This window comes from Macaca mulatta, chromosome 4 (assembly GCF_049350105.2).
Source record: "Macaca mulatta isolate MMU2019108-1 chromosome 4, T2T-MMU8v2.0, whole genome shotgun sequence".
In the NCBI taxonomy this organism is placed as follows: domain Eukaryota; kingdom Metazoa; phylum Chordata; class Mammalia; order Primates; family Cercopithecidae; genus Macaca; species Macaca mulatta.
The window spans coordinates 112172616-112198261 of NC_133409.1; the positions used below are offsets into that span (position 1 = coordinate 112172616).

A 25646-nucleotide genomic window follows, 5' to 3' on the forward strand; every position below is an offset into this window, starting at 1 on the left:
TGGAGGGCTGAGGTGGGAGAATAGCTTGAGCCAGGGAGCTTGAGGCTGCAGTGAGCTGTAATCATGCATTCCAGCTGGGGTGGCAGAGTGAGATCTTGTCTTTAAATAAAAACATAAAATAAAAACATTAAGGTAGAATGAAATAAGTAAAATAATAGAAGTATTGTGGAGAGGGAGTGTAAGAGGAACAGTTAATTTTCACTGTGTGCATTCCAGCGTTAAGTGGCTCTTCCAGATCAGAATAAACGCCTAGTCTCCGTTGGCTTTCCTGATACTCCTGACCACTTCTTCTGGACAGGGCATTCTTCTAGGAGTTGAAATTTCTGAAGTGGAAAAGCCATGGCTATTCCAATCTAGGTTGAAACTAAAAAAATGACAAAATACTTTTAAAACCATCAGTAATAAAATTTAAGCTCTTGGCTATAAAGGAACTTCATTTTCAAGGCCATAATGATTTAATTTAGCATAGGTTCATATCTTCATCCTTCATCCTTCCTCCCCCAGTAATTTTACAAATGCTTAGTGTTTCTTAGCCATTTCTTATTTTTTGGTGTTCCTGTTGAATTGAAAAAATACCTGGCTCTTTTAACTGCTAGGCAGTCTGGTCTGTGGTGAATAGAGGAAGTCACAAGTACGGCGAGCTTTCGTTGGCAGCTGATTATTGTCAGTGATGGGATTTCTATGAAGTAACTATATTGAGTAAGGTTACATTTTTAGCTGATTTCTTTCTAGGGCATCATATTCTGTAGCACTTCTGGCTAGCAGCACGAGAGGGTAGGCTGTTTTGACATATTAAGTGATGTAATTTTGTTTAACATACAAACATTATGGATTTAAAGAGGTTTCAGGCCAGGTGTGGTGGCTCATGCCTGTAATCCAAGCACTTTGGGAGGCCAAGGCAAAAGGATCACTTGAGGCCAGAAGTTCAAGATCAGCCTGGGCAACATAGTGAGACTTCACTCCTACAAAAAAATTTTTTAAAACTTAGCCAGGCATGGTGGCATGTGCCTGTAGTCCCAGCTACTTGGGAGGCTGAGGCATAAGGATCAATTGAGCCCAGCAGATCAAGGCTGCAGTGAGCTATGATTGTACCACTGCACTACAGCCTGGGCAACAGAGTGAGACCCTGTCTCTAAAAAATAAAATGAAGAAGTTCAGGCCAGGCATGGTGGCTCAAGCCTGTAATCCCAGCACTTTGGGAGGCCGAGACGGGCGGATCACGAGGTCAGGAGATCGAGACCATCCTGGCTAACAGGGTGAAACCCCGTCTCTACTAAAAAAGTACAAAAAACTAGCCGGGCGAGGTGGCGGGCACCTGTAGTCCCAGCTACTCAGGAGGCTGAGGCTGGAGAATGGCATAAACCCGGGAGGCGGAGCTTGCAATGAGCTGAGATCCGGCCACTGCACTCCAGCCTGGGCGACAGAGCGACTCCGTCTCAAAAAAAAAAAAAGAAGTTCACATCCTAAAGCAAATCGTAGAATCTAAAATACATATTTTCCATGAAACATTTTTCAGTGAGAGTTACTATTGTAATGGAATAGCATTACAAACCTTCATCACAAAGAAACTTTAAAGTTTCTTTATATGTGTAGTGTCACTAGCCCCAAATTGTAGCTGTCAAGAACCTCCCAAAGCATTTGAACTTCCTGTTTATTTATTTATTTATTTTTGAGACAGAGTCTTACTCTGTCACAGGCTGGAGTGCAGTGGCACTCTGGCTCACTGCACTCCAGTGCAGAGCCACTTGGCTCACTGCAGCCTCTGCCTCCTGAGTTCAAGTGATTCTTTTGCCTCAGCCTCCCAAGTAGCTGGGACTACAGGCGCATGCCAACACACCCAGCTAATTTTTGTACTTTTAGTAGAGATGGGGTTTCACCATGTTGGGCAGGATGATCTCGATCTCCTGACCTCATGATCTGCCTGCCTCAGCCTCCCAAGGTGCTGGGATTAAAGGCGTGAGCCACTGCGCCCAGCTACTTCCCGTTTCCTTAAGATAAATTTTTGTTATATTCTATTCAAAAGGCGCTCCCTTCGTTGCTTTTACTCTTGTATTTAATCAGAAAAAAAAGTTTAGAAACAATGAATTTCATTATTTTGCTAAATAGGTAGCACAAAAACACAAAATATCTTCTTTTCTTTTCCTTTTTTTTTTGAGACAGAGTCTCACTCTGTCACCCAGGCTAGAGTGCAGTGGCACAATCTCAGCTCACTGCAACCTCTGCCTCCCAGGTTCAAGCAATTCTCCTGCCTCAGCCTCCTGAGTAGCTGGGACTACAGGCTTGCGCCACCACGCCCAGCTCATTTTTGTATTTTTAGTAGAGATGGGGTTTTGCCATGTTGGCCAGGCTGGTCTTGAACTCCTGACTTCAGGTGATCCACCCCCCTCAGCCTCCCAAAGTGCTGGGATTACAGGCGTGAGCTGCTGCACACAGCCTCTTTTCAAAATATATATACAATGTGGTATTGTAATTAATATTGTCTCTGTAATAAGAATTTTGCCCAGGAGTAGCTATGACTAAAAGTTTCCACCTTTTGAAATTACTAAATCAAGTATTAAAAAGAATTCATCATTGCTAAATTATCCAGCATTACAAATACTTTTTACTTGTTACTGATCTTATTGCTTTCTGGAAAGACTAAAATTAGATAAAATAAACCCATGAAAACTAAGCTACATCCAAGTGGCCATATGCAATTATAGTAACAAGATACTTGGTTGCCTCACACCCATAATCAGGCTTAACATACATATCTGTAGCCAAAGTGACTTTGGGGCCCTCAGAACTCTTCTGAGTACCTGCTTTGGCCTGAAGCTGACATGGGAGCTTCTCCCTAGGCTGACACCAGAGATCCGAGTTGGAATTCCAGAGACAAGCAGGGCTGTCTGGCCCATTTGGCTGTATTCATCCCTTAGTCTATTCAGAATGGTTGAGGTATCTGAGGTATCTGAGTCAAAAGACCCAGCTGATTATCCCACTCTAATCCCTGTGTCGGCATACCACTGAAGTACTAGAGAGGAAGAGGGGTACTAGCACTATTCTGTTTTTTTCTGTCATTCTGACTTAAAAACAGGGAAACGCCACTCACCAGTTACTATGGATCTGTCTTCACTGTTAAGAAATGATGGCCATGACAGTTTCTTAAGAAAATATTTTGATGGTATGATATAAAATCACTAACGTTACTTAATTCTCCCATAACTAGGTCACCAAATAAGTATCCACATTGCGGATAATAGGAAACAATGGTGATTTCCAATCTTTCTATTTTATAGGGCTTTCATTAATGTTCAAAACAATTACCAGTGAGGATTTCCTGAAGAAGTACAGATTTCTGTCAACTTTCACCCTACATTCTATATTTCAATAGTATTAGCTGAATGATTCTGGATAATTTTATATAATCTCAAGTCTTTAGTCTTGAGAATTTAAGGGCTTTGATATTGCTTCCTAGCCTAGTATAAACAAGCAAAAGATTACTAACTCTCAAAACAAGTTGAATGATAAGACTTTTAATTTGGTAGACTTAACAGGCAAAGTCCCTATGAGTAGGCAAATCTGCATGTTGAGTTTTTTTCCAGGTTTAGTTTTAGGTTCACTATTTCTCTCTTTGATGAACACTGCACAAAGTTATTGTATTAGAGCTCCTTAAAGAAAGAATACAAATTGTTTACAACTAGTTTTATCATATACACAAAAAAGCACAATTATAATTTCTATCCCATTCGTAAATTAATGGCAAACCCACAGTAACCTCATAAAGCCATTTTAACATGTGCTAAATAATTCTTTTATCTATACTCTTGTATATTGATCAAATTATTTACATGCTCTTTAAAAATCTTTTACGAATTGAAAGCTATAACTGTCTCTCTTGAAGTCTATCTGCATTACGTAAGCATTGATCAGTCTTGGGTGATTCGTTCATAGCTGCCTGTCTTTGTTGAGTGGTCTTCACAAATCTCAGCAGATTGATGATGGCAGCAGGTGTTACTCCAGGTATACGACTAGCAGCCCCGATCTAAGAATCAATACCACAACAGAAACATAAGTGAGCTATGCTATATCAGATCAAATCCATTTTCCTCCAAATAACAATCTGTATAGTATAGTTTATACAATATTTTCTTTTTTTTTTTTTTTTTTTTTTTTTTTTTGAGACGGAGTCTCTCGCTTTGTCACCCGGGCTGGAGTGCAGTGGCCGGATCTCAGCTCACTGCAAGCTCCGCCTCCCGGGTTTACGCCATTCTCCTGCCTCAGCCTCCTGAGTAGCTGGGACTACAGGCGCCCGCCACCTCGCCCGGCTAGTTTTTTGTATTTTTTAGTAGAGACGGGGTTTCTCCAGGTTAGCCAGGATGGTCTCGATCTCCTGACCTCGTGATCCACCCGTCTCGGCCTCCCAAAGTGCTGGGATTACAGGCTTGAGCCACCGCGCCCGGCCTGATATTTTCTTAATTATTATTTTGATGTATTATCAATGTATTACCTCATAAAGTAGATAAAAGAAATATTATTTATGTCTTCATTTTACAGATGGGAAACTGAGGCACAGAAATGTTAAAATAGCTTGTGTAAGATTACATAACTAATAGATGTTAGAGTATCTGCTTTTTCTTCCCATTAAACTAAGAAAAACTGTAATCAAGTTCCTTTCTTCAAATATAGGTCCACAGTCCCTTATTTGAAATTCTTGAGGCCAGTCTGGGCAAAATAGTGGGACTCTGTCTCTACAGAAAATAAAAAAAAATTAGGTTAGCATAGTGGTACACACTTGTAGTACCAGCCACTCAGAAAATAAAGGTGGGAGGATAGCTTGAGCCTGGGAGGTTGAGAATGCATGAGCTGTGATTATGCCACTGCACTCCAGCCTGGGTGACAGAGTAAGCCCCTCTCTCAAAAAAATAAAATGAAATGAAATCCTTGAGGCCTATGTTTTTGCAATAAGATATATATAATCCTTGAGGCTGTATAAAACGTAACAGCCTCAATAGTGTGTGGGGCAAGCACCCCATATTTTAAATCCTATTAATACTTCTGCAGTGTATTTTTACAGTGAAAGGTATGAATATTCACTCTAAACAGTATAAAGACCATATAGCCTCATGTGAACTGAACTCAGTTTTGCTACCAAATGAGCTTGTGCAAACTTCTGCCAGAGCCTTTTGTATTACGGAATTGTGGGTAAGGGGTTCTGAACTTCTGTGACCAGTGCTGTTCAGGTGAACTTTCTGTGATGATGGAAATCTTCTATAACATGTGCACTGCAATAATGTGGTGTCCAGTATGGTTGCCACTAGTCATATGTGGCTACTGGGCACTCGAAATGTGGCTAGTAAGACTGAAGAGCTAAATTTTACATTTTATTTAATTTTTTCTTTTTCTTTTCTTTTTTCATTTTTTTTTTTTTTTGAGACAGGGTCTCACTCTGTCACCCAGGCTGGGGTGTAGTGGTACAATCATGACTTGCTGCAGCCTATACCTCCTGGGCTCAAGTGATCCTCCCACCTCAGCCTCCCAAGTAGCTGGGACTATAGGTGCGTGCCACTGCACCTGGCCTATTTAATTTTAATTAATGTAAAGAACCACAATTGGTGAGTGGCTATCATGTTGGGCAGTGTGGCAGTGTAGCCTATGATTATCCATACAAACATGACCTGAAATCAATAGGAAAGGACAGCGTTATAAAATTTAAGGCTTATTTTCCTGGTTTCCATGATGACTGTTGCTAAGAATACCATGTTATATTAATGAAATCACTCCTCCCTGTAAAAATAGTTTTTTTCAAATTTTTCTGCAGTCTGTACTTTTGTAATATGCCCCTTTATTTTATGAACCACTACTAAAAAAAAAAAAAAATGCCCATTACACTGTGACACACCATCAACTTTTGAGACATTAAAGATGCAATTGGCCAGGCGCTGTGGTTCACACCTGTAATCCCAGGACTTTGAGAGGCCAAGGCAGACGGATCATGAGGTCGGGAGATCGAGTCCATCCCATGGAGTCCATCCCAGAGACAGGTGAAACCCTGTCTCTGCTAAAAATAATAAAAAAAAAAATTTGCCAAGTGTGGTGGCACACGCCTGTAGTCCCAGCTACTTGGGAGGCTGAGGTAGGGGAATCACTTGAACCCAGGAGGCAGAGGTTGCAGTGAGCTGAGATTGTTCTACTGCACTCCAGCTTGGTGACAGAGTGAGACTCCATTTCAAAAAAAAAAAAGATGCAATTTTAGGGATGTTAAAATGTGGAGAAAAGTGTATCTCAGAATCAGTAAGTAAAGTTTATCAGTCTTTAAACATTTATTAGAAGCCCAATACTAATTACTATATAGTAAATTAAAGGTTTATCTGTTTACACAAAGGAACATGCATACACCCTTTCACAATCAGTCTGAAGCATGTGGTGGGGGCACTCTTTGGCTCCCCTCTTTCTCCCATTAGTTCCCAAGGCAACACTATGGAACTTCTAGGGAAGACTCCAAGTAGTGACTTGAAAACCACTAATATGAGTTATATTTTAACCTAGTATGGTTTCCTTTAAGCCATACATGTGTACTATCTAGCATAGTTTGCACTGATGCTTTATCACGTGGTTGGGACTAGAGAATAGTTCCAATCAAACCAATTCTTGACTTCCAGTTATTTAATTAAAGTTAAGCTTTATCATCTCTCATACAGACATACCAACATCTGTCTTAGAAACATAAGAAATGTTTCTTATGTTCTTAGAAACATAAGAAAAAAATTTGAGGTCAAGTTTCTTTTTTTTTTTTTTTTTGAGACAGGGTCTTGCTCTGTTGCCCAGGCTGGAGTGCAGTGGTGTGATCATGGCTCACTGCAGCCTCAGTGTCTTGGGCTCAGGTATCCTCCACCTCAGCCTCCTGAGTAGCTGGCACTGCAGGTGCATGCCACCATGCCCAGCTAATTTTTGTATTTTTGTACAGATGGGGTCTTGCTGTGTTGCCCAGGCTAGAAGTTTCTTATTATTAAATAAAACGTTATATAGCCATTGTAACCCCAGGTTTAAAAAAATTAAAAAAGCACTGCATCTTTATCTATAACTTGTTTCTATTCCCCTGCCTATTTTTCTTACCGTCTGCGGACGACTAAAATGTAGTTTCTCTCGAACTTCATGGGACAAAGACACATCCCTGATAGTCAAATAATCTATGTCTTTTGGCAGTTGGAGAGCTTCATCTTGCTGAACTCCCTTTATTTCTTGTAGCTGATGGAACAACACTGATTCATAAGTGGCTGGTGAACAAAATCAGAATCATGTTATAATACCCAGATTATATTATACTAACAACTTACATTTATGTAGCCTCTTACAATTTATAAAAAGCTTTTGTGTACATCATCTCATTCAACATTCACTTCATGAGATGGGTTGGGTAGGTGTTCCCTTTTACATAGGAGGAAACTGAAACCAAGATAAATGGAGTGTCTTGCATATTAACTACAACATTCTGTCCAGTAGTTTAGTGCATGTCCTTTTCAAATATCTGGAAAACTAAAAGTAAAAAAAAAGAATTTGTGGCCAGGCGTGGTGGCTTACACCCGTAATACTAACACTTTTGGAGGCTGAGGTGGGCGGACTGTCTGAGCTCAGGAGATCGAAACCAGCATGGGGAACATGGTGAAACGCCATCTCTACTAAAAATACAAAAAAATTAGCTGGGCGTGGTGGCATCCACATGTAATCCCAGCTACTCGGGAGGCTAAGACAGGAGAATCGCTTGAACCCAGGAGGTGGAGAGTGCAGTGAGCCGATATAGCGCTATTGCACTCCAGCCTGGGCAAGGCAGCGAGACTCCGTCTCAGAAAAAAAAAAAGAAAAAAAAAAAAGAAAAGGCTCACTGCAACCTCCGCCTCCTGGGTGCAAGCAATTCTCCTGCCTCAGCCTCCCAAGTAGCTGGAATTATAGGTGCCCGCCACCATGCCCAGCTAATTTTTTTGTATTTTTAGTAGAGATGGGGTTTCACCATGTTGGCCAGGTTAGTCTCGAACTCCTGACCTCAGATGATCTGCCCACCTCAGCCTCCCAAAGTGCTGGGATTACAGGCGTGAGCCACTATGCTCAGTTTCAGTATTTTCATAATAAAAAATTTTCATTATGGAAAACTTTAAAAAATGCAGAGCAACTACCAAAGACACCTGTGGCTTTGATGGTCTATAAACTGACAAAGAGTATTGATACAAAGTAAGTCTTTGTCAATGGTAAAGTATTTCAGTATACTGTCAAAGCCAAAGATAGTATTATTTTTCTCATTATTAAAACATTAGGTGGGGAGAGTATAAAAAGGAAGTTCAGAGTTAAAATATATATATATAAATATATACGCTGGGTACAGTGGCTCACACCTGTAATCCCAGCACTTTGGGAGGCCGAGGCAGGCGGATCACCTGAGGTCAGGAGTTTGAGACCAGCCTGGCCAATGTGATGAAACCCTGTCTCTACTAAAAATACAAAAATTTGCTGGGCCCGGTGGTGGGGCCCTGGTGGCAGGTGCCTGTAATCTTAGCTACTTGGGAGGCTGAGGCAGGAGAATTGCTTGAGCCTGGGAGATGCAGGTTGCAGTGAGCCAAGATCGCACTATTGCACTCCAGCCTGGGCAACAAGAGTGAAACTCCGTCTCAAAAAAAAAAAAAAAAAAAAAACCACACACACATAAATATATATACATAGTCATATATATGCACATTTCAAATAAGTGGTACTATGGAGCCCTCCTATAAAAAATATTTATTTTTGGCCAAGCACAGTGGCTCACGCCCATAATCCCTGCACTTTGGGAGGCTGAGGCGGACGGATCACCTGAGGCCAGGAGTTCCAGACCAGCCTGGCCAACATGGTGAAACCCCGTGACCACTAAAAATACAAAAAATTAGGCGTGGTGGTGCATGCCTGTAATCCCAGCTACTAAGGAGGCTGAGAAAGGAGAATCGCTTGAGGTTGCAATGAGCCAAGATCATGCCACTGCACTCCAGCCTAGGCAACAAGAAGGAAACTCCATCTCAAAAAAAAAAAAAAAAAATACACACACACACATATATACATTTATTTTTAGGAGGACTCTACAGTACCACTTATTTGAAAGGTGCACATAGATCACCTGAAAAGCATGTTTAAATATAGATTCTCAGTGGGTCTGAGGTGAAGCCTGAGAGTCTGTATTTCCTTTTTTTTTTTTTTGGAGACGGAGTCTGGCTCTGTCACTGGAGTGCAGTGGCACAATCTTGGCTCACTGCAAGCTCCGCCTCCTGGGTTCACATCATTCTCCTGACTCAGCCTTCCGAGTAGCTGGCACTACAGGCACCTGCCATCACGCCGGCTAATTTTTCTATTTTTAGTAGAGACGGGGTTTCACCGTGCTAGCCAGGATCCTCTCGATCTGATGTTGTGATCTGCTCGCCTCAGCCTCCCAAAGTGCTGGGATTACAGATGTGAGCCACCATGCCCAGCCAAGATTCTGTATTTCTAACAAGCTTGCAGGTATTGCAATGCTGTTAGCTCAGGACCACACTTTTGAAGAGCACAGAAGTTAACATTATGCTGGTTCAACAGTAATAATGGATCTGTTGTCTATTCTTAATTTGCACAAATGATAAAGGTATGTTAAGTCAAAAATTATTTTCTACCTTCTATTTTCAGTCTTTCAGCCAGCTCTCTACATTTAGTATACTTCTTCAAGGGCTCTGGAACAGCCTTGGCTAATGAATCCATGTCAACTTCCTCATACTTCAGAACATCGAGAGCTCTGCAAATATACGAAAGTTTCGTTAACATAAGGATCCATGTCATATAAGGCAGATCAAGAAAAAGATTCTTTGAAATAATACCAAATCTCAGAATAAATACCAAAAGATTATTTCTCTTTTTTTTTCTTTTTGAGATGGAATCTTGCTCTCTCGCCCAGACTGGAGTGCAGTGGTACAATCTTGGCTCACTGCAATCTCCACCTGCTGGGTTCAAGCAATTCTCCTGCCTCAGCCTCCCTAGTAGCTGGGACTACAGGCATGCGTCACCATGCCTGGCTAATTTTTTGTATTTTTAGTAGAGGCGGAGTTTCACCATGTTGGCCAGGCTGGTCTCGAACTCCTGACCTCGTGATCCACCTGCCTCAGCCTCCCAAAGTGCTGGGATTACAGGTATGAGCCACTGCACGTGGCCCCAGAAGATTATTTCTAAGTATAGTGAGCAAATGCAGCAACATTTACTAAACAGTAGGACCTCAATAAGACGTATCATTTGATTCTCCCCAACTACTTATCAGGAGAATTAAGTTGCTGGTAAGGGTGGCATGGCTGTAATCCATTTGTCTTTCCTTTCATATAGAATATCATCTCATAACAAGGGTTTCACTGAATTCCCTAAGCATTGGAATGTACTTTACATCTAAGCCATGTTAAGTCCTACAGTCCTGTGAATTAGTCATCCTTTTGCATGCTAGGAACCATGACAGGGATCTCCTGCTTTCTTTTACAGAACTCCCTAAGGAAGAACAAGAGGCCATTATGAGCATGTTTTAAGTCTCTGCAAAATAAACTGATAAAAATGATATAGGGGTTCATAAGTCTTTTTCTTTTCTTTCTTTCTTTTTTTTTTTTTGTAGAGACAGGGTTTTGTCATGTTGCCCAGGCAATCTACCTACCTTGGCCTCCCAAAGTGCCAGGATTACATGAGTGGGCTACTGTGCTTGGCTGGTTCATAAATATTCTGTCTGATATATATATTTTTTCTCCTAATTTGGTATAATCTACATGTCAACTTTTACCACATGGAAATTTTTGATAGTCACTTCTCAGTTCTACTTCTACTACCCACTCTGGATGGGCTAAAGCCTCCATGGCCAATGCCTTACCTTTCCTTGGGAGAGGAGAGCAATGTATGCAGATAGTGGGGATAATTACTAAAATTCCCAGGCAACTTACCTAGGCCAACAAAAGAACATGCCTAAGTATTAATGTACATAGATCCAGTGAGATTTCCAATAACTTAATTCATTGGCACTTGTTGAGATCAAACCAGTGAGCAAAACTTCAGCTATGTTTAGTCTTCAGAAGTGCTGGTGCTCCTATGACCACTTTAATCCCTTTTATACTGATCTCAGGTCTCCCCTCTTGATATTACAAAGCCCCCAACCCCAACTTGACCCAGACCCTCTCCTAAAATGGACCTAGCTAGGTCACTTATTGCTCTGTTAATTATTACTTACTTCACTTACACATGCCTTTATTTTGTTGTAATTTATTTAAAAGGTTATTGCCATGGCATTTTTTTTTTTTTTTTTTTTTTTTTTAGAAATAGAAAATTTCATCCTAAAATTTATATGGAATCACAAGGGACCCCAAATAATCAAAACAATTTTGAAAAAAGAACATGGTTAGAGGCCTTACACTTCCTGATTTCAAACATATTACAAAGCTATCGTAATTAAAACAGCATGGTACTGGCACAAAGACAGATATATAGACCAGTGGAAGAGAAAACCCAGAAATAGAAAATTGGCTAGCCATATGTGGAAAGCTGAAACTGGATCCCTTCCTTACACCTTACACACAAATTAATTCAAGATGGATTAAAGACTTAAAAGTTAGACCTAAAACCATAAAAACCCTAGAAGAAAACCTAGGCAATACCATTCAGGACATAGGCATGGGCAAGGACTTCATGACTAAAATACCAAAAGCAATGGCAACAAAAGCTAAAATTGACAAATGGGATCTAATTAAACTAGAGCTTCTGCACAGCAAAAGAAACTACCATCAGAGTGAACAGGCAACCTATAGAATGAGAGAAAATTTTTACAATCTACCCATCTGAAAAAGGGCTAATATCTAGAATCTACAAAGAACTTAAACAAATTTACAAGAAAAAAATCAAACAATCCCATCAAGAAGTGGGCAAAGGATATGAACAGACATTTCTCAAAAGAAGACATTTATGCAGCCAACAGACACAAGAAAAAATGCTCATCATCACCGGCCATCAGAGAAATGCAAATCAAAACCACAATGAGATACCATCTCACACCAGTTAGAATGGCGATTATTAAAAAGTCAGGAAACAACAGGTGCTGGAGAGGATGTGGAGAAATAGGAACACTTTCACACTGTTGGTGGGACTGTAAACTAGTTCAACCATTGTGGAAAACAGTGTAGTGATTCCTCAAGAATCTAGAACTAGAAATAGCATTTGACCCAGCTATCCCATTACTGGGTATATACCCAAAGGATTATAAATCATGCTGCTATAAAGACACATGGATACATATGTTTATTGCAGCACTATTCACAATAGCAAAGACTTGGAACCAACCCAAATGTCCATCAATGATAGACTGGATTAAGAAAATGTGGCACATATATACCATGGAATACTATGCAGCCATAAAAAAGGATGAGTTCATGAACTCCCTTTGTAGGGACATGGATGGAGCTGGAAACCATCATTCTGAGCAAACTATCGCAAGGACAGAAAACTAAACACTGCATGTTCTCACTCATAGGTAGGAAGTGAACAATGAGAACACTTGGACACAGGGTGGGGAGCATCACACACCCGGGCCTGTTGTGAAGTGGGGGGAGTGGAGAGGGATAGCATTAGGAGATATACCTAATGTAAATGACGAGTTAACGGGTGCAGCACACCAACACGGCACAAGTATACATATGTAACAAACCTGCATGTTGTGCACATGTACCCTAGAACTTAAAATAATTAAAAAAAAAAAAAAAAGAAAGAAAACCCAGAAATAAACCCTCACTATATAATCGAATGATTTTGACAAGCATACCAAGACCACCCAATGGGGGAAGAACAGTCTCTTCAACAAATAATGTTGAGAAAGCTGGATATCCAAATAGCAAAAGAATGAAGTTGGACCCTCACCTTATGTCATATACAAAAATCAATACCATATGAATTAAAGACCTAAGGAAAGGCCTTAAGCTATAAAACTTCTAGAAGAAAACATACAGGAAAAGCTTCATGACATTAGCTTTGCCAGTGATTTCTTGGTTGACACCAAAAGCAAAAGTAGACAAATGGAACTACATCCAATTTCGTGTTTTTTTGTTTTGTTTTGTTTTGTTTTAGAGGGAGTCTTGCTCTGTCACCCAGGCTGGAGTGCAGTGGCATGATCTCTGCTCAATGCAACCTCCATCTCCCAGGTTCAAGCGATTCTTGTGCTTCAGCCCCCTCAGCAGCTGGGACTACAGACATGTGCCACCATGTGTGGCTAATTTGTTTTGTTTTTTTGTGTTTGTTTTTTGTATTTTTAGTAGAGATGGGGTTTCGCCACACTGGCCAGGCTGGTCTCAAACTCCTGACCGCTGGTGATCTGCTTGCCTCAGCCTCCCAAGTGCTGGAATTACAGGCACAAGCTACCGTGCCCAGCCTACATTAAGTTTTTTAAAAATGTACATCAAAGGACAAAAACAACAGAGTGAAAACACAATCCACAGAATGAGAGAAAATACTTGCAAATCATATATCTGAAATGGGGCTAATATCCAGAATACATAAAGAACTACAATTCAACTATAAAAAAATTTGGTGAGGCATGGTGACTACGTCTGAATCCTAGCGCTTTGGGAGGCCAAGGTGGGAGAGTTAATTGTGGCCAGGAGTTCAACACCAACCTTGGCAACACAGCAAGATCCTATCTCTACAAGAAATAAAAATCTAGCTGGATGTGGTGGTGTGCACCTGTGGTCCTAGCTACTTGGGAGGCTAAGGTGGGAGGATTACCTGAGTCCTGGAGCTTAAGGCTGCAGTGAGCTATGACTGTACCACTGCACTCTACCCTGGGTGATAGAGGGAGACCCTGTCTCTAGGAAAAAAAACTAAACTGATTTAAAAAATGGGCAAAGAATTTGAATAGATACTTCTCCAATGATATAAAAACAGCTAACAAGCAAATGAAAAGATGCTCAACATCCACTAATCATCAGAGAAATAAAATCAAAGCCACAATGAAATATCACCTCATATCCATTAGGGTGACTACTATCAAAAAACAGAAGATGACAACTGTTGGTGAGTACGTGGAGAAATGAGAAATCTTGTGCAATGTTAAAGGGATTGTAAAATGATGCGATCACAGTGGAAAACAGTTCCTCAAAAAATTAAAACTAGAACTACTGCCAGGTGTGGTGGTGTGAGCCTGTAGTCCCAGCTACTTGGGAGGCTGAGGCGGGAGGATAGCTTGAGCCCAGGAGTTCTGGGATGCAGTGTGCTACGCCAATCGGGTGTCCACACTAAGTTCAGCATCAATATGGTGACCTCTCAGGAGCGAGGGATTACCAGGTTGCCTAGGAAGGGGTGAGCCAGCCCAGGTCAGCCAAAATTCCTGTGCTGATTAGCAGTGGGATCTGTGCCTGTGAAAAACTACTGGACTCCAGCCTGGGCAACATAGTGAGACTCTGTCTCTGGAAAAAAAAAAAAAAAAAAAACTGAGAAAAAAACCCCCACAAAGACCTAGAACTACCATATGATGCTGCAATTCCACTTCTGGGTATACATTCAAAAAAAATGAAAGCAGGGGTCAGGTGTGTGGTGGTCATGCCTGTAACCCCAGCACTTTGGGAGGCGGAGGCAGGTGGTCAGGAGTTCGAGACCAGCCTAGCCAACATGGCAAAACCCCATCTTTACTAAAAATACAAAAAGTAGCCAGGTATGGTGGCGGGTGCCTGTAATCCCAGCTACTTGGGAGGCTGAGGCACAAGAATAGCTTGAACCCGGGGACGAAGGTTGCAGTGAGCAGAAATTGCGCCACTCCAACCTGAGTGACAGAGTGAGACTGTCTCAAAAAAAAAAAAAAAAAAAAATTGAAAGCAGGGTCTTGACGATATCTTTGTATACCCATGTTCATAGCAGCACTAACATGTACATTAACATTTACATTTACAATAAGGTGAAAGCAACTCAAGTGTCCATCAACAGATGAATGGATAAACACAATGTGGTATATACATAAACTGATTTTAAAAACGGGCAAAAAAATGGATATGATAAAAAAAAAAGGAATATCATTCAACCTTAAAAAGGAAGAAAATCCTGTGATGTTACAAGGTAGATGAACCTTGAGGACATTTATTATTATTATTATTGAGAATGGGTCTTGCTTTGTCACCCCGGCTGGAGGGCAGTGGCACAAACACAGCTTATTGCAGCTCGACTTCTTGGGCTCAAGGGATCCTCCCACCTCAGCCTCTCAAATAGCTGGGAAAACATGTGTACACCACCATGCCAGCTAATTTTTGGATTTTTTTGGTAGAGGTAGGGACCCACTATGTTCTCAACTTTGTCTCAAACTCCTGGGCTCAAGGGATCCTCCCACCTTAGCCTCCCAAAGTGCTGGGATTCCAGGCACGAGCCACCATGCCTGATCTAGAGGACATTATGTTACATGAAATAAGCCAGTCACAAAAACACATACTGTATGAATCTCTGAGTCTTTTTTTTTTTTTTTTTTTTTTTGAGAGAAGCCTTGTTCTTGTCCCCCAGGTTTGAGTGCAATGGCTTGATCTCGGCTCACTGCAACCTCTGCTTCCTGGGTACAAACGATTCTCCTGCCTCTGTCTCCCAAGTAGCTGGGATTAAGGTGCCTGCCACCATGCCTGGCTAATTTTTGTATTTTTTAGTAGAGACGGGGTTTCACCATGTTGGCCAGGCTGGTCTGAAACTCCTGACCTTAGGTGATCCGCCCGCCTCGGCTTCCCAAAGTGCTGGAATTACAGGCATGAGCCACCGCGCCCGGCCACATACTGTATGATTCTACTTCTGAGTTATCTAAAGTAGCCAAATCCATAGAAACAGTAGAATAGGGTTACCAGGGGCTAGGGGAAGGAGAGAAAGGGGGAGTTATTGTCTAATGGGTATAGTATTTGAGTTTTGCAAGATGAAAAAGTCCTGGAGATCTATGTTGCAACCATATGAATATACTTAAACTACTGAAATGTACACTTACAAATAGTTAAGATGGTAATTATGTTCTTCTTTTTTGGGGGGATTATGTCTGTAACCCCAGCACTTTGGGAGTTTGTAACCCCCAGCACTAGGAGGATCACTTGAGCCCCAGAATTCGACATAGTTTTAAAATAATCTGTTCACAAGGCTTTGAGCTATTCTCAACTCCAAACTTCAAGACCTGCTTTGAATCAGGCCTAAGCCTCAGAGTACAGAGCTCTGGCAAAGAATGGGTAAGTTAGCATACTTCAACAAAGCCAGGAGGGAATTTCTGAGCTACCTACGACATCAACACATTTCCCTATAATCCTGACGGGAAATGTGTGTATATGTGTTATGCATAGGTGCACATGTACATGCATTTGTGTATCTCTTCTGTTAAATGCCTGTTCAGAGTCAGGTTCAACTGGTCAGTGCTTACTACATAGTCTGGCACGTATGCAGCAAGTGTATTTTTAACCAGATTTTAAAATCTTTTAAGGTTTATATGTCTGGGCATTGATCAAGTGAGTTCATTAAGAAAGGCTAAGGCCGGGCACAGTGGCTCACACCTGTAATTCCAGCACTTTGGGAGGCCGAGGCAGGCAGATCACGAGGTAAGGAGATTGAGACCATCCTGGCTAACACGGTGAAACCCTGTCTCTACTAAAAATACAAACAAAAATTAGCCAGGCGTGGTGGCAAGCGCCTCTAGTCCCAGTTACTCGGGAGGCTGAGGCAGGAGAATCACTTGAACCCAGGAGGCAGAGGTTGTAGTGAGCCAAGATCGCGCCACTGCACTCCAGCCTGGGTGACAGAAGGAGACTCTGTTTCAAAAAAAAAATTTAAAAAGTCTAAGGGGTAGACTGCAAATATTCTCAAATCAAATACGTAGACTGATTCCTCCTGAAGGGAAATATGCCTGAATTAAAAAGGAATCTGGCCAAATTACCTTTTTAAACTTACCTTTTTAAAAAAATCCATCTAAACAAAATGGCTACTCGTGGGATTGGTATGGTAAAAACATAGGTGATACGTTTTCTTTGTGCATCATGTTATTCATCAGTTAGCATCTGAGACTTTTGAAAATGATCACTTCCCAAACTCTCAGTATTCCTCAATACGCATTAGTCACATTCAATGCAAGTTCCTATTATATGAATTAGTATAATATTTGTTATATAAGAAAACATAATGTTATATAAATTCTTTTTTTTTTTTTTTTGATACAGAGACTCACTGTGTTACACAGGCTGGAGTGCAATGTTGTGATTTCGGCTCACTCCAACTTCTGCCTTCTAAGTTCAAGTGATTCTCCACCCTCAGTCTCCTGAATAGCTGGGATTACAGGTGTGCTTCACCACGCTTGGCTAATTTTTGTATTTTTAGTAGACACAGGGTTTTGCCGTATCTTGATTTCTGGCCTCAAGTGATCCGCCCACCTCAGCCTCCCAAAGTGCTGGGATTACAGGCATGAACCACTATGCCTGGCCTGTGTTATAAATTCTTTGTCCAACTTTTGAAATACTGTGAACTCTCCTAAATTTAAACAAATGAATACACAGCTGGAGAAATGAGTCAATTTTAAACTGCTTACACTACAACCATTTCCTGGTGCCAGTTAGCTGGTAAACAAATATATCCACTACTATAGTCTGAATGTTGGTGGTATCCCCCACTTAAATTCATACGTTGGAATTTAATACTCAATATGATAGTTTTTAGAGGTGGGGCCCTTAGGAGGTGATCAGGGCATGAAGGTTCTGGCGCTCATAAGTGGGATTAGTGCCCCTATAAAAGAGGGTTGGGGAGCTTTTTGCCCTTTTGCCATGTGAGAACACAGCAAGAAGGCACCATCTTGGAAGTAAACAGCAAGCCCTCACCAGACACTTAATCTGCTGGTGCCTTGATCTTGGACTTCACAGTCTCCAAAACTGTCAGCAACAAATTACTGTTGTTTATAAATTATCCAGTCTAAGGTGTTTTGTTATAGCAGTCTGAACAGAGAAAGATGTCCACCATCCTTATTTGTGAATGAGGCTGTCATTTCTATGAATGAGATCCCCTGATTTGGAGGATGATTATGCAAATTCTTCAAAACCTGCTGTTACTATTATTAAAAATCTGTTTCACTGGTGGTGCTAGTGCTTTGGGAAACCCTCATGAAAATAAAAACTTGGGCCAGGCATGGTGGCTCATGCCTGTAATCCCAGCACTTTGGGAGGCCAAGGCAGGTGGATCGCTTGAGGTCAGGAGTTTGAGACCAGCCTGGCCAACATGGTGAAACCCTGTCTCTACTAAAAATACAAAAATTAGCCAGGTATGGTGGTGCACGCCTGTAATCCTAGCTACTCAGGAGGCTGAGGCAGGAGAATTGCTTGAATCCGGGAGGCGGAGGTTGTGGTGAGCCGAAATCATGCCATTGCACTCCTGACAGAGTAAGACTCCATCTCAAAAAAAAAAAATTAGCCAGATGTGGTGGCAGGCGCCTGTAATCCCAACTACTTGGGAGGCTGAGGCAGGAGAATCGCACGAACCTGGGAGGCAGAGGTTGCAGTGAGCCAAGATCGTGCCACTGCACTCCAGCCTGGGTGACAGAGAGAGACTCCATCTCAAAAAAAAAAAAAAAAAAGACACTGAAAACTCAGGAACAGAAGTTAGAAAAGATAAAACACCCTGACGAAATGAAATCCAAACAAGGACATATGTCAGATTGCAATTAAGGAAGGAATACTTGGAAAGATTAGAGATAATGAAGAACAGAATTAAAATGTTATATCTTTTTATTTATTATTTATTTATTTATTTTATTTTTTGAGACGGAGTCTCGCTCTGTCGCCCAGGCTGGAGTGCAGTGGCCGGATCTCAGCTCACTGCAAGCTCCACCTCCCGGGTTCACGCCATTCTCCTGCCTCAGCCTCCCGAGTAGCTGGAACTACAGGCGCCCGCCACCTCGCCCAGCTAGTTTTTTGTATTTTTTTTTGAGACGGAGTCTCACTCTGTCCCCCTTGCTGGAGTGCAGTGGCCGGATCTCAGCTCACTGCAAGCTCCGCCTCCCGGGTTCAGGCCATTCTCCTGCCTCAGCCTCCGGAGTAGCTGGGACTACAGGTGCCCGCCACCTCACCCGGCTAGTTTTTTTGTATTTTTTAGTAGAGACGGGGTTTCACTGTGTTAGCCAGGATGGTCTCGATCTCCTGACCTCGTGATCCACCCGTCTCGGCCTCCCAAAGTGCTGGGATTACAGGCTTGAGCCACCGCGCCCGGCCAGTTTTTTGTATTTTTTAGTAGAGACGGGGTTTCACCGTGTTAGCCAGGATGGTCTCGATCTCCTGACTTCGTGATCCACCTGTCTCGGCCTCCCAAAGTGCTGGGATTACAGGCTTGAGCCACCGCGCCCGGCCAAAATGTTATATCTTTAAGTCAAAAAAAAAACAATAATAATAAGGAAAATGGGGATTTAAAAAGGGGGAAAATATACTGGAGACACAGCTCCATGATCAATGCCACCATAATGTGCATAATGTACTTCTAAGCTACAATGATTGCAGATTTATGCCTTCTGGGGATCTTCTCTCATTCTAATTAGTTTAAATTTTTTCAAATAGGAAAAATCAAGGGTAAAATATATAGATTTCGAATTATGTAAGATCCTTAGGAATATATATATCTCTGGAGCAAAAATGTTCTATATTAATGTCTTTTAGACTCAGAGGCCATATAACTAGAATGATGGACAGAAAAGGACAAAAAACCCTAAGATGTAGCAAGGGACTCTTCAAGTCAGTCCACAGAATTTATAACACTGCTTTATTTATCAAAGGAGTTTCCACCAGACATGGTGGCTCACGCCTATAATCCCAGCACTTTGGGAGGCCGAGGCAGGAGAATCGCTTGAATCCAGAAGCTGGGAGGTTGCGGTGAGCTGAGATTGCACCATTGCACTCCAGCCTGGGCAATGAGAGTGAAACTCTGTTTCAAAAAAAAAAAAAAAACTAACTAAAAACAAAGGAGTTTCCTTGCTATAGCTCATGGACAAGATGAGATCATTCCATATTGCTCCAAACCTAGAAAAGAAAGCAGATAACTATTTTTCTTGGTTTGAGCCTTCTAAATCTTATGAAAGCCAAAAGAACTCAATGGGAGCCACAGAGAAATCATATAAAAAATAAAAATAATAATTTAGAATATATATATATATGATTCTGTATATATGTGATTTTTTCTTTTCTTTGAGATAGGGTCTCACCCTGTCACCCAGGCTGGAGTGCAGAGGCGCCATCTTGGCTTACTACAACCTCTGCCTCCTAGGTTCAAGTGATTCTCCTGCCTCAACCTCCCAAGTAGCTGGGATTACAGGCATGTGCTACCACGCCCAGCTAATGTTTGTATTTTTAGCAGAGATGGGATTTCGTCATGTTGGCCAGGCGGGTCTCGAACTCCTGACCTCAAGTGATCCGACTGCCTTGGCCTCCCAAAATGCTGAGATTATAGGTGTGAGCCACTGTATCCAGCCATATATTTTTTAGTACTTAGAAAACAGATGAGTTACAGCTAAAGGATTTTGAAAAGAAGCCAAAAACAAGCTACATCCATTTGAAATGTGTAGGTAGGAACACATAGGTAATGTCTCTCTGAAATGATCTTATTTTTCTATAAAAAGTGAGAAAAGTCTGTATTAAAAATGCATACCTGACAGGCAGACTTCTACTAGTACTTATAGAAACCTCTGGGATTAAATTCTTCCATTTAGAGCTCGAAAACTCAATAGATTTCAACACAGAAATGCCTTCTTCTAAAGAAGACTTCATCCAACAAGCTCTTTCATATCGTTGTTGGGACACACAGCCAGCGTCTTTATACCCTAGGGAGGGGAGAAAGAGAATATAATGAGACGTGTGGTTTTTAAAGCAAATTTTTTCGTAGAGACAGGGTCCACTATGTTGCCCAGGCTGGTCTTAAACTCCTGGCCTCAAGTGATCCTCTTGCATTGGTCTCCCAAATTGCTTAGACTATAGGTGTGAGCCACCATGCCTGGCTGGATTGCAGGACTCAGGAAAGAATTACCTCGAAGCGTGAGCCGGATGTCAGCATTATCAGGGCGCAGTGACAAACGGAACTCTACTCGGCTGGTAAACATGCGGTATGGTTCGCTGGTGCCCAGAGTGGTGAGGTCATCAATCAAGACTCCTATGTAACCTTCTGTTCGGCTAACCACAAAGGGAGGCTTGCGACTGACCCGAAGACTGGCATTGATTCCAGCTATCACACCCTACGAGAGCACTATAATGTTTAAAAGGCCATTATGAACTGAACAAAGGGTTATCCCTTTCAGAACACTACCCGGAAACAATGGCATGGGACACAAAGAAAGCAAGTATTGCCCCTAAAGGATATAATAGAGGTAGAAAATATGATCCATATTCAGAAATAGAATATGGGCAATATATTACTTTAGAATGCTATGATTCATTGTTTTCAGAGATATCTATCTAATCTTCCTGATAAGCCTCTGCGCGGACTAATCTTTTTTTAATCCAGAGACAGGGTCTTCCTCTGTCACCTAGGCTGGAGTGTAGTGGCATAATCTTGGCTCACTGCAGGCTCGACTTCCTGAGTTTAAGCAATCCTCCCACCTCATCCTCCCAAGTAGCTGGGACTATAGGCACATGCCATCACACCTGGCTAATTTTTACATATTTTTGTAGAGATGGGGTCTCACTACATTGCTCAGGCTGGTCTCTAACTCCTGGCTCAAGCAATTCTCTCTCCTCAGCCTCCCAGAGTGCTGGGATTACAGGTGTACACCACCATGCCCAGCCGGTTAATCTCTTTTTTTAAAACCCACCTGTGCCGGGCGCGGTGGCTCACGCCTGTAATCCCAGCACTTTGGGAGGCCGAGGTGGGCGGATCACAAGGTCAGGAGATCGAGACCACGGTGAAACCCCGTCTCTACTAAAAATACAAAAAATTAGCCGGGCGCGGTGGCGGGCGCCTGTAGTCCCAGCTACTCAGGAGGCTGAGGCAGGAGAATGGCGTAAACCCAGGAGGCGGAGCTTGCAGTGAGCCGAGATCGCGCCACTGCACTCCAGCCTAGGCGACAGAGCGAGACTCCGTCTCAAAAAAATAAAAAATAAAAAAAATAAAACCCACCTGTGACATTTCTCTAGCCTTTTCCCACTGCAAATAAAAATAAAATAATTTCTGACTTCCAAGGAATAATAATATAATAATTCCTAATGAAGTATATTAAAATAAATTTTAAACTTCAGAAGCAAACATCTAATCAAAATATGATACACACAGGAGCTCAGAAAAGAGTAATAAAGCCATAGTGTTTTAATAATCCTATTATTGGCTGGGCCAGGTGGTTCACACCTGTAATCCCAGAACTTTGGGAGGCCAAGGCAGGTGGATCACCTGAGGTCAGGAGTTTGAGACCAGCCTGGCCAACACAGTGAAACCATATCTCCACTAAAAATGCAAAAACTAGCTGGGTGTTGTGGTGCATGCCTGCAGTCCCAGCTACTCAGGAGGGCTGAGGCAGGAGGATCGCTTGAACCTGGGAGATCATATCACTGCACTCCAGCCTGGCAACAAGGCAAGACTCTGTCTCAAAAACAAAAACAAAAACAAAAAAGATCCTATTATCTACAAAAGCCATCTCCAAACACCCCCAAACAGAAATTGTCTTCTATTAGTATGAGTTGTATCTAAGATCTATATAGTTAACACAACAGACATTAAAAGGAGAAATGCCAGTTAAATAGTCCCTTTCGGCCAGGCGTGGTGGCTCACGCCTATAATCCCAGCACTTTAGGAGGCCGAGGTGGGCGGATTATGAGGTCAGGAGATTGAGACCATCCTGGCTAACACAGTGAAACCCTATCTCTACTAAAGAATACAAAAAATTAGCCGGGCGTAGTGGCAAGCGCCTATAGTCCCAGATACTCGGGAGGCTGAGGCAGGAGAATGGCGTGAATGCAGGAGGCGGAGGTTGCAGTGAGCCAAGACTGTACCACTGCACTCCAGCCTGGGCGACAGAGCAAGACTCTGTCTCAAAAAAAAAAAAAAAAAAAAAATTGTCCCTTTCAGTTTACATTAACATTTTAACAACTTCTTACTTGAGCTGCAGCTTCTTCATAACCAGTGGTGCCATTGATCTGTCCAGCAAAGAAGAGTCGTTGAACCAAGTGAGTCTCCAGGGAAGGAGTGATCTGACGGGGATCTAAGTAATCATACTGAACACCGTAGCCTGACAAAGAATAAAGACATTAAATAAGTAAATACAGAGCTGGATTTGCTCAAGGTAGACATGCAAACATTACCCTTAAATGCCCTTTAAAAACAGACTATTTAGGTCGGGAGCAGTGGCTCACACCTGTAATCCCAGCACTTTGGGAGGCTGAGGTGGGTGGATCACCTGAGGTCGGGAGTTCGAGACCAGCCTGACCAACATGGAGAAACTCTGTCTCTACTAAAAATACAAAATTAGTCAGGCATGGTGATACATGCCTATAATCCCAGCTACTCAGGGGGCTGAGGCAGGAGAATCACTTGAACTGGGAGGGAGAGGTTGTGGTGAGGCGAGATCGTGCCATTGCACTCCATCCTGGGCAACAAGAGCAAAACTCCATCTCAAAACAAACAAACAAACAAAAACCAGCCTATTTAAAACATACAGGTGTTGGGCTTCATCTTCTGAGGCTCTGAGCAACAATGACTGTAGCTAAGGCCCCCTTACTGACCATTAAAACAATGCCGACTTTATACTGAAGGGCAGCTGTGATCCTCTTTACCTGGCTGAATCACTTTAGCTTTCTCCAAGCCTCTGATGCATGTGATCATTTTCTCTTGTAATTCAGTGGGTAGCGTCATAGATAACCCCTGTGGGTAGATAAGGTCAGAATCCATTCCTTCAGGTTCCAACCAAACCTGATGTAGACGGTTTGGAAAACGCAAAACTTTTGATTCAATGGAGGGACAGTATCTAGAACAGAACATTTAAATAAACTTGAAATGAACAAAAGAGGATTGACATCATTTCTTGAAGTAATTGAGCACTGACATTTTGTCCTTACCGAGGTCCTCTTGTTGTTTCCTTAACATGACTATTAAGGTGAAGGTTATTAAGGACAATCTCATCCACTCTAGGGTTGGTGTAAGTCAAGTAACATGGCAGCTGATCTTCTGGCTGAAAAACAGTAACCAGACGCAATACTGATTTGCTTCTCTACTAGTTTCTCTCTTATCCAAATAAATTCCATATGATACGTACTGATTTTAACAGACACTAAACTTGTGCATAATGCCTAGTATTACTTATGAAGTATTCTTGCCAAAAATAAACATCCCAAAAGATGAAGTTAAAATTTAAGCAAACCTCTAAATTTAACCAGTAGTTTAATATTTTTTTTTTTTTTTTAGATGGAGTCTCACTTTGTTGCCCAGGCTGGAGTGCAGTAGCGTGATCTCAGCTCACTGCAACCTCCGTGTCCCGGGTTCAAGTAATTCTTCTGCCTCAGTCTCCCGAGCAGCTGGGATCACAGGCAGGCACCACTACGCCTGGCTAATTACTGTATTTTTGGTAGAGACAGGGTTTCACCATGTTGGTCAAGCTGGTCTCAAACTCCTGACCTCGGGTGATCCACCTGCCTCAGCCTCCCAAAGTGCTGGGATTACAGGCATGAGTCACCACACGCAGAGCCACCGCGCGCAGCTGAGGGTTAACTTTCAATAGATCGCAGTGAGGTAGTTGCTCTGCTGTGTCTGAAACCCCACCCCAGAAGCAGGTCATATAGGAATGGTTCAGTGTCAGGTTCTCCACAAAAATGCGCTGCATGACGGGCAAGGGGGCAGCTGCCTTTCCAGCAGCACCACCTGATATTGTTTCAAAAAGCTTAATTTAGGCTGGGCATGGTGGCTTACGCCTGTAATCCCAGCATTTTGGCAGGCTGAAGGTGGATCACCTCAGGTCAAGAGTTTGAGACCAGTCGGGTGCAGTGGCTCACGCCTATAATGCCAACACTTTGGGAGGCTGAGGCGGGCAGATCACCTGAGGTCGGGAGTTCGTGACCAGCCTGACCAACATGGAGAAAACCCATCTCTACTAAAAATACAAAATTAGCTAGATGTGGTGGCGCATACCTGTAATCCCAGCTACTCAAGAAGCTGAGGAGGGAGAATCGCTTGACCCTGGGAGGTGGACGTTGCAGTGAGCCGAGATCGCGCTGTTGCACTCCATCCTGGACAACAAGAGTGAAATGCTGTCTCGGAAAAAAAAGAGTTCAAGACCAGCCTGATCAACATGGTGAAACCCTGTCTCTACTAAAAATATAAAAACAAATTAGCCGGGCATGGCGGTGGGCACCTGTAATCCCAGCTACTAGGAAGGCTGAGGCAGGAGCATCACTTGAACCCAGGGGGCAGAGGCTGCAGTGAGCTGAGATCGCCCTATTGTACCACAGCCTGGGCAACAAGACTGAATCTCCATCTCAAAAAAACAAAACAAAACAAAAAATGCTTATTTGATCAGGCACGGTGGCTCATGCCTATAATCCCAGCACTTTGAGAGGCTGAGGTAGGTGGATGGCTTAAGCCCAAAAGTACGAGACCAGCCTGGATAATATGGCGAGACCCTGTCTCTATTAAAAATAATAATAAATGAAAAAAAAATTTTTTTGAATAAAAGCTTA

The 25646-nt window shown here is 42.2% G+C and overlaps 1 protein-coding gene across 3 annotated transcripts in view; it reads right to left on the reverse strand.

Moving 5' to 3' along the window:
* Window positions 1-3496: 3496 nt before the first annotated feature.
* MTO1 (mitochondrial tRNA translation optimization 1) overlaps window positions 3497-25646 on the reverse strand; it is a 35979-nt gene continuing 13829 nt past the window's right edge. Inside the window, exons 5-14 of one of the 3 annotated variants that reach the window (XR_013416318.1) lie at window positions 24033-24145; window positions 23751-23941; window positions 23076-23206; window positions 21019-21223; window positions 20644-20815; window positions 17195-17493; window positions 16921-17104; window positions 9642-9760; window positions 7093-7253; window positions 3497-4021 (exon numbers count right to left, since the gene is read on the reverse strand). Coding sequence is in view for 2 of the 3 variants with exons in the window: in XM_015136743.3 (XP_014992229.1) it covers window positions 3860-4021; window positions 7093-7253; window positions 9642-9760; window positions 20644-20815; window positions 21019-21223; window positions 23076-23206; window positions 23751-23941; window positions 24033-24145 (1254 nt within the window). In the remaining variant the exon portion in view is untranslated. Of the gene's footprint in view, window positions 4022-5931; window positions 6038-7092; window positions 7254-9641; window positions 9761-16920; window positions 17105-17194; window positions 17494-20643; window positions 20816-21018; window positions 21224-23075; window positions 23207-23750; window positions 23942-24032; window positions 24146-25646 lie in introns of all 3 variants that reach the window. The other 2 variants (XM_077999753.1, XM_015136743.3) reach the window with 2 other exon arrangements.